The 9,277-nt window shown below is 40.3% G+C and overlaps 1 protein-coding gene across 1 annotated transcript; it reads left to right on the top strand.

Moving 5' to 3' along the window:
• The first annotated feature begins 1,112 nt into the window (after window positions 1–1,112).
• LOC129847950 (ladderlectin-like) lies at window positions 1,113–6,443 on the top strand. The gene is made up of 5 exons (XM_055915531.1): window positions 1,113–1,201; window positions 1,342–1,442; window positions 5,057–5,233; window positions 5,976–6,084; window positions 6,219–6,443. The coding sequence occupies exons 1-5, from the start codon at window positions 1,144–1,146 to the stop codon at window positions 6,308–6,310; spliced, it is 537 nt and encodes a 178-aa protein (XP_055771506.1). The 5' UTR covers window positions 1,113–1,143; the 3' UTR covers window positions 6,311–6,443.
• Window positions 6,444–9,277: the final 2,834 nt, after the last annotated feature.

Below are 9,277 nucleotides of genomic sequence, written 5' to 3'. Positions count from 1 at the left end.
CCTTACCTACTTGTGTTACAAGCCACTAAGCCTTACCTGCTGGTGTTACAAGCCACTAAGCCTTACCTGCTGGTGTTACAAGCCACTAAGCCTTACCTACTGGTGTTGCAAGCCACTAAGCCTTACCTACTGGTGTTGCAAGCCACTAAGCCTTACCTACTGGTGTTGCAAGCCACTAAGCCTTACCTACTGGTGTTACAAGCCACTAAGCCTTACCTACTGGTGTTACAAGCCACTAAGCCTTACCTACTGGAGTTACAAGCCACTAAGCCTTACCTACTGGTGTTACAAGCCACTAAGCCTTACCTACTGGTGTTACAAGCCACTAAGCCTTACCTACTGGTGTTACAAGCCACTAAGCCTTACCTACTGGTGTTACAAGCCACTAAGCCTTACCTACTGGTGTTACAAGCCACTAAGCCTTACCTACTGGTGTTACAAGCCACTAAGCCTTACCTACTGGTGTTACAAGCCACTAAGCCTTACCTACTGGTGTTACAAGCCACTAAGCCTTACCTACTGGTGTTACAAGCCACTAAGCCTTACCTACTGGTGTTACAAGCCACTAAGCCTTACCTACTGGTGTTACAAGCCACTAAGCCTTACCTTCTGGTGTTACAAGCCACTAAGCCTTACCTTCTGGTGTTACAAGCCACTAAGCCTTACCTACTGGTGTTACAGTCATTAAGCCTTACCTACTGGTGTTACAAGCCACTAAGCCTTACCTGCCAGCCTTTTGTACTGTGCTTTTATTTATTGTTGGATAAATATTAAAGAACCAGACTTGAACTTGGTTCAAAAATAATTGCCTGTGTTCTGACAGATTTGTGAATAGCCAAAGCTGCAGGGCATTTCTACATTTGGAAACTTGACCTTCATTACTCCTGTCTGAGTGGAAAGAAATATGTGCCAAGAAATTCCCCTCAGCCCTGCTTAGGGAATAGGTTGGCGTTTAGGAAAGCAGACATATTCCTGTTCTAATCTACTGTCTGTGCAGTTGAATCTGTGAATAGTACTGGAATACATCGGATAATTGGAATGGCTGGGGTACGTGGAGAGGTCAGGGTTACACTGCACTCCCCTAAACTGTTCTCACTGAATTGGTTTTGATGGCTTCACTCTGTGTTTCTCTCAGGAGACTCCATGACCATGTTGACCAGTCTTCTTCTTCTCAGTGCTGCCTTTGCTCTGGGAGATGCACGTAAGAATCTACTTTTCGTGACATGTTCTGTATGTTTCTTGTTGCAGAGGTGACTGACTGATCTACAAATAAAATTGTAGCTGTGATTTGTATATCTTTCTCCACTAGCCTTTAAAGCCACATGTAACTCCTCCTTACAGAATCACTTCTAGAAGAAGACTTGTGTCCTTCCGGTTGGACCAAATATGGATCAAGCTGCTTAATGTTTGTCAAGACTACAAGGAGCTGGCCTGAAGCAGAGGTATCACCCTTACATCTACTCTGAATTTGAAGGGGAAGTGTAGTTGAAATGAGCTCTTTGACGTTACATTGAAGGTGATACTTTCTTAAACAGCGACACATGACATATGTGAAATACTGAACTTCCCTTTAACCTTTCTAGGACCCCCCCCCCCCCCCCCCCCCCCCCCCCCCACAACATTCCGCTAAAAAGGCAGCGCGGGAATAACTTAAAAAATATTTAACTTTCACACATTAACAAGTCAAATACAGCAAATGAAAGATAAATCTTGTTAACCTGTCTAGGATCAGCGTGGCGCTAGTGGCACACCCCCCCCCCCCCCCCACTGAAAAACCAGTGCCGCGAAATTCAAAAAAAATATTTTTTTTAAATATTTAACTTTCACACATTAAAGTCCAATAGAGCTAATGAAAGACACAGATCTTGTGAATCCAGTCAACATTTCCGATTTTTAAAATGTTTTACAGGGAAGACACAATGTAAAGATGTACATCTATTACCTAAAAACACATTAGCATAATCCACCATCTTTTATTTGTCCACCAACACCAGTAGCCATCACCAATTCGGCTAAACTAAGATATTTATAGCCCCTAACCAACAAAAAAACTCATTAGATGACAGTCTGATAACATATTTATGGTATGGGATAGGTTTTGTTAGAAAAAAGTGCATATTTCAGGTAGATGGCATAGTTTACAATTGCACCCACCGTCACAAATGGACTAGAATAATTACAATGAGCAACGTGTTTACCTAACTACTAATCATCAAACATTTCGTAAAAATACACAGCATACACGAATCGAAAGACACAGATCCTGTGAATACAGACAATATTTCAGATTTTCTAAGTGTCTTACAGCGAAAACACAATAAATCGTTATATTAGCATAGCATATAGCACATAGCAGCCCAGCATTGATTCTAGCCAAAGTGAGCGATAAAAGTCAACATCGCCAAAAGATATTAATTTTTTCACTAACCTTCTCAGAATTCTTCCGATGACACTCCTGTAACATCACATTACAACATGCATATACAGTTTGATCGAAAATGTTTATATTTAGCCACCAAAATCATGGTTAGACAATGTGAAATGTAGACAAGCTGGTAAAGAAAAAGTCCTTGCGCCACTTAGACAGTGATCTACTCTTATACATAAATACTCATAAACGTGACTAAAAAATATAGGGTGGACAGGGATTGATAGACAATTTAATTCTTAATACAATTGCGGAATTACATTTTTTAATTTATCCTTACTTTTCAATACAGTTTGCGCCAAGCGAAGCTACGTCAAAAAACATGGCGTCCTAAGCCACTAAAATGTTTTGACAAACACGATTTATCATAATAAAAATGTCCTACCTTGAGCTGTTCTTCCATCAGTATCTTGGGCAAAGGATCCTTTCTTGGGAGAAATCGTCTTTTGGTGGAAAGCTGTCCTCTTGCCATGTGGAAATGTCAACTGCGTTCGGGATGAACTGAAAAGCGTGCCCAACTTTTCACATCGTTGCAAAAATAAATGTCCCAAAATCGCACTAAACGGATATAAATTGCTATAAAACGCTTTAAATTAACTACCTTATGATGTTTTTAACTCCTATAACGAGTGAAAAGATGACCGGAGAAATATAAAAGGCTAAACTAACGCTTGGAAAAATAGCAGGTCGATGTCCTCCACGCGCATTACGCAGCTGCAAAGGAGCTCCTACCTACAGGGTTTTTTGATTTATAGGGCCTGTGAACGCGCAATCGACCCCATTGGAATCGTCATCACGTAAAGGCATCCAGGGGAAGACGTAAGAAGTGTCCGTATAGTCATAGCAATGACAGTGCCCTTTTAACTGACTTCAGAAGAGTGGCCAACATTTCTCAAATCTGACTCCATGTCAGGGAAATTGCTGTAGAATGGGCTCTGTTCCACTTAGAGACAAAATTTCAACTCCTATAGAAACTATAGACGGTTTTCTATCCAATAATAATAATAATATGCATATTGTACGATCAAGGATTTTGTGGGAAGCCGTTTCAAAAATTAGCCAAATTAGCATAAATAGTCTAAACAGCGCCCCCATCCCCAACAGGTTAATCTACCCATCGTGTCCGATTTTAAAAATGTATACAGCGAAAATATAACATGATTACGTTAGATCACCGCCAAGTCCAAATAACACACAGCCATTTTCACAGCCAAAGATAGGAGTCACAAACACAGAAATAAAGAGAAAATGTTTCATTAACCTTTGATCTTCATCAGATGACACTCTTTATCATCAGATGACACTCATAGGATGCTACACAATACATGTATGTTTTGTTCGATAATGTGCAGATTTATATCCAAAAATCTCAGTTTACATTGAAACCATGTTCAGAAATACCTCCAAAATATCCGGAGAAATTGCAGAGAGCCACATCAAATAACAGAAATACTCATCATAAACTTTGAAAGATGCATGTTTTACATAAAATTAAAGATACATGTGTTCTAAATGCAACCGCTTTGTCAGACTTACAAATCTTTACGTAAAAAGCACACCATGCAATCTGAGACGGCGCTCAGATTTAACAACATTTCTCCGCCATGTTGGAGTCAACAGAAATACGAAATTACATCACAAATATTCCCTTGGATCATCTTCATCAGAATGCACTCGAAGGGATCCTAGTTCCCCAATAAATCGTTATTTTGTTCGATATCGTCCTACTTATGTCCAAGTAGCTACTTTGCTAGCATGTGTGGTACACATGTCCAAACGCTCGTGCAGATGCAGCCAAACGTCAGACAAACTTCAAAAAGTTATATCACAGGTCGCATAAACTAGTCAAACTTAGTAGAGAATCAATCTTCAGGATGTTATCATATATATCCAATAACGTTCCAACCGGAGCATTCCTTCGTGTCTCTAGAAGTGTGGAAAGCAAGGCGACATCACGTGGAATGCGCGTGACCAGGAACTGGCAATCTGCCAGACCACCGACTCATTCCCCTCAACACAGTATAAACTTCATTCCACGTTCTACAGACTGTTGCCATCTAGTGGAAGGCGTAGGAAGTGAAAACAAATCCATATCTTCCTGGGATTTGAATAGGAGATGAGTTGAAAAACAACCAGCCTCAGAATTTCCACTTCCTGGTTTGAAGTTTGCCATATGAGTTCTGTTATACTCACAGACATAATTCAAACCGTTTTAGAAACTTCAGAGTTTTCTATCCAATAGTAATAATAATATGCATATTAGCATCTGGGACAGAGTAGGAGGCAGTTCACTATGGGCACACTATTCATCCAAAGTGAAAATGCTGCCCCCAATCCCTAAAGTTAAGATTGGAATTTTCAAAAAAATATATATATTTAGTGTTGTGCCTCCTGTAGAATGGAAACCACAGGACATGGCTTAAGACGGAGATAAACTAGTATATTTAAGAGAATGTTTTAAAAGGGAATTAGTCGTAAATATTGGGTTGGGAGTCCAGAAGACAAATTCTCAGCTAGGCTGGCCGACTGACTAATAGATGAAATGTCTTTGTTAATTGCTTGGCTATTATTTTAGATAATATTTTTCTAAACTGACTTGCCTAGTTAAATAAATACTTTCTTCTCTAGAGGCACTGTGTGTCCCTTGGTGATCAACTGGTGTCTGTACCCAACGTTGTGAAGTACCTTGGCGCAAACCTGGCATCTGTGCACAGCTCCGAGGAGGACCAGTTTCTACAGGCGTTGGTCTTGGTGAAGACTGTTGGTTTCCCTCCTACCTGGATTGGCGGATTTTATTCTGTTAAGGTGGGACCATTAAGCACAGTATTATATAGAGCCATTATTGCAAGTAACGCCGTTCCAGCTCAAATTGCGCAAGTGAATAGCAAACCTGGTTTAAAAATATTAAAACGTTAGGTGTGGCATGTAGGCTACCTGTAGTTTGTTTATGTAGTGCTGTCTGAGCTGTGCCTAATGTCATTATGTGGTGACCCCAGGGAGAGTAGCTGCTGCTTTTTAACAGATACTGTAATGGGTTCCATATAAAGTGAACCCAGGCGACAGGTAGCCTCGCCGTTGAGACCATGGGGCCAATAAAGGCAAGGCTGCTAGTTTGAATCCTAGAGCTCACTGTGTGAAATGATGTGCCCTTGAGCAACACCCTGAGCCTAATTGATCCTGGAAGTCATTCTAGATGAATCTACTAAATTACTTTAATGCATTTAACTGTCAACTTCAGTAGGAGGCTTTTATACATTTAAAACGGGTTCTAGTTAATTGTAAATTCGATCAAAGTAATATATTCCAGACAGTCTTGTAAACGTGTGTATGGGGTTTCTAGCTTCAACAGTTGTAGACTAGTTATGGTCTTTGAAATGCATTGGGATGATTGCAAATGTGAGGAGTAGGCTCCATGTTCTTTACACAAGCAACAGTCCCAGTCGGATGGTTTTGAAGTAGTGGTAGCTTTAACTGTTTTGTTGTTTGCAGGTGGAATAGAAAGGACTACATTTAGTTTGTATTCTGAAACCCCACTTTCCCCCCTCAGGACAGGCGGTGGTCCTGGAGCGATGGCTCTGACTTTGATCACCAGAACTGGGCTAATGGAAGGCCCGCTGCTGGTGCCAGAGACACTTGTATTCATATCAACTTTGGAGGTACAGTAAGCTGTCATTCACTGATCCAGTCATCAAATTAAACTTATTCTTAGTTCATTTAACTACTTATTCTCATAGACTTTCCTACTGTTGTCTGTGTACAGCTGAGTATTTCGGTTGTTTTTCGTCTTCAGGTCAACACCGCTGGAACAATGCATTATGTGTAATGAGCTTGCCCTCGGTGTGCTCCCTGAGACTTCTGCCTCTTCGTCAGTCTATACATTAAAAGCAGCAATGCTATTCTGTAGTGTCTGCATCAATACTTCATGGTAACGTCATACTTTGTTGCTGTTAAATGAAGTCTCATTTACTACACAAATATTGAGGACTTGTTTGCAGCCAATAAAATGTGGACACTATTTTGTCTCATGAGTTATTGAACATGAATGATATGTTGTAGTTACTATTCTTTCTTACTGGTCCCCTGTGGGACTCAAACCCACAACCCTGATGTTGGAAGTGCCAGGCTTGACTGTGCCACCAGGACATAACTGTCGTTGTGCTTAACTTTTTGTAAATGTTTACCTGTGAAATGACGCAATTTGTTTCAGATACTGAAGGTTGATTTGTTAATGAATATTTGTTTCATAAATTGTGTTTAATATCGAACTGAGAAGGCCATTAAGCATTATGCCTGTCCTTTGTCACCACTCTTAAAATACATGGTTTATATTCACCTAGGCAAATCCACTTTCTAGCTTACAATGACAACCTACTCCGGATGGCGCTGGGCCAACTGTGCGCTGCCCAATGGGACTCAATCCCGGCTGAATGTGCTACAGCCTGGATTTGAACCAGGTACTGTAGCAACTCTTGCACTGAGATGCAGTGCCTTTCACTGCTGTGCCACTAAGGTGCAGGTTCCTGGAGTATCCTTTAGGGTTTCTTCAAGTTGTAACTAGGGGAATCCCTTGTAAATGATCCTTAAAGCAAAAATTAAATCATGAGGTGAAATGCCAGCGGAGCTTCAAGTCCAATGTTTTATATCTGGTGTGTTCTCTATCCGTAGCCAGAATGCTCACCATGCACTGCAACATTGAACAGGATTCTAGTTACATTCATCAGCGGTGTAGGGAGGTTGAAGTCTGAACCCTGAACATTGTAATTATACAGATGAACAAAACAAGCACAAATGTCATACTTTGGTATATGGGGACAACTTTTGCTAATAGCTGTAATACCTTGTCCGTAACGTTGAGTGGTATTAATTGAATAGGTAAAGGAGGTGGATGGTAAATGTGATCTGCATTACATACCAATTGACATGCCTTGTCTGTATACCTGCAGACAAGTGAGCAGTTCTGTCTTCTGCATGCAATACATCTTATCTTACCTCATTATCCATTGAATTGGGAATATTTTCTGTTTAAGAATGTAAATAGATGTATGATCAAAATATTGTTTGATACCAAGGGACAAACCTCTCCTTGATTATTTTTCAGTTAATTTCTTATGGCTGAAATCCCACTAACGGGATCGATATGACAACAGCCAGTGGAAGTGCAGGGCACCAAATTCAAACAACAAATCTCATAATTAAAATTCCTCAAATACATGCATCTCAAACCATTTTAAAGGTCGTCTTGTTAAGCCCAACAACGTGTCCGATTTCAAATAGGCTTTAAAGCGAAATCACCACAAACGATTGTTAGGTCACTGCAAAATCAGTCAATATTCCAGCCAAAGACAGGAGTCACAAAAAGCAGAAATGGAGAAAATGAATCACTAACCTATGAATTTCATCAGATGACACTCATAGGACTTCATGTTACACAATACATAAATGTTATGTTCGATTAAAGTTAATATTTATTTACAATAACCTCTTTACATTGGCGCCATGTTCAGAAATGCTTCCAAAATATCCAGAGAAATTGCAGAGCCACGTCAAATAACAAAACTCATCAACTTTGATGAAAGATACATGTTTTACACAGAATTAAAGTTACACTTGTTCTTAATGCAACCGCTGTGTCAGATTTCAAAAAGCTTTACGGCAAAACACAATATTCAATAATCGGAAAATGGCTTTCAGCCATAAAAGCAAGCCATACAGTTACCTGCCAAATTATGCAGTCAACAAAACTCATAAAAAGCATTATAAATCTGAACTTACCTTTGCTGATCTTCGTCGGAATGCACTCCCATGACTCCCACTTCCATAAATGTTTGTTTTGTTCGGTTATGCCCAAATAGCTACTTTTACCGCGTTTGGTAAACAAATCCAAAGTCACGAAGAGCGTTCACTAAAAGCTGACGAAATGTCCAAAAGTTCCGTAACAGTCAAACATGTCAAACGATGTATTGAATCAATCTTTAGAATGTTTTTAGCATCTTGAATAACTTTCCAACCGGAGAATTACATGGACTTCAGATGAGCGATGGAACAGCGCTCCCTCATGTGAACGTGCATGGTCAGGTCATGGGAGACCTGACTAATTCCCCTCTCATGTGGCCCCCCTTTACAGTAGAGGCATCAGACAAAGTTATACAGACTGTTGACATATCTCGCTGTGATTTCAATAGAGTCTTGGTTGAAAATCGACCAGCCTCATAATTCCCACTTCCTGTTTGGATTTTTTCTCAGGTTTTTGCCTGCCATATGAGTTCGGTTATACTCAGACATCATTCAAACAGTTTTAGAAACTTCAGAGTGTTTTCTATCCGATATGAATAATAATATGCATATATTAGCAACCAGGACTGAGGAGCAGGCAGTTTAATATGGGCACCTCTGTGCACCTCTCCTCCAAGCTACTCAATACTGCCCCTTCAGCCATAAGAAGTTAAGCACCTGCTACTGTCCTTCAAATCGAAATGTTTGTTGGGCAGGTAGGTTCCTGCTAGAACCCCGTCCAGCTAAGGAGGTTCCTTGATGAACCCCACCTTCTATGGGGTTCTTGGAAGAACCTTTTGGGGTCCATTTTCAGTGCCAAAAACTGAATGGTTTTAAAGAACATAACTTTAGAACTCCGGTTGAACCCCACATTTTTAGAGCGTACTTGGACTAGGATTCAAAAGTTACTCTCACATCTGAGCTATCTTTGTTGCAGGTGCATGGTTACAGTGGAGTAAGATGAAGAACACTGTTCTTGCTAGTCTCACTGCTCTAAAGCTGTACGTATCGGCCTAAAAGCCTTCGTCAGAGCTTTCAGTGTTCACAATCTGACCACACCATCAAAAGACAATATGG

The sequence above is a fragment of the Salvelinus fontinalis genome, unplaced genomic scaffold (genome assembly GCF_029448725.1).
Source record: "Salvelinus fontinalis isolate EN_2023a unplaced genomic scaffold, ASM2944872v1 scaffold_0965, whole genome shotgun sequence".
Classification (NCBI taxonomy): Eukaryota; Metazoa; Chordata; class Actinopteri; order Salmoniformes; family Salmonidae; genus Salvelinus; species Salvelinus fontinalis.
The sequence above is the reverse complement of the archived record's forward strand: the minus strand, read 5'-3'. Positions and strand labels throughout refer to the sequence as shown.

Excerpts from the sequence above, each read along its gene's own strand:
- LOC129847950 (XM_055915531.1), top strand. The coding sequence starts at position 1,144 with ATGACCATGTTGACCAGTCTTCTTCTTCTCAGTGCTGCCTTTGCTCTG. Across the intron at positions 1,202-1,341 it reads CTTTGCTCTGGGAGATGCAC|AATCACTTCTAGAAGAAGAC; the intron begins GTAAGAATCTAC and ends TCCTCCTTACAG. Across the intron at positions 6,085-6,218 it reads TATTCATATCAACTTTGGAG|GTCAACACCGCTGGAACAAT; the intron begins GTACAGTAAGCT and ends TTTCGTCTTCAG.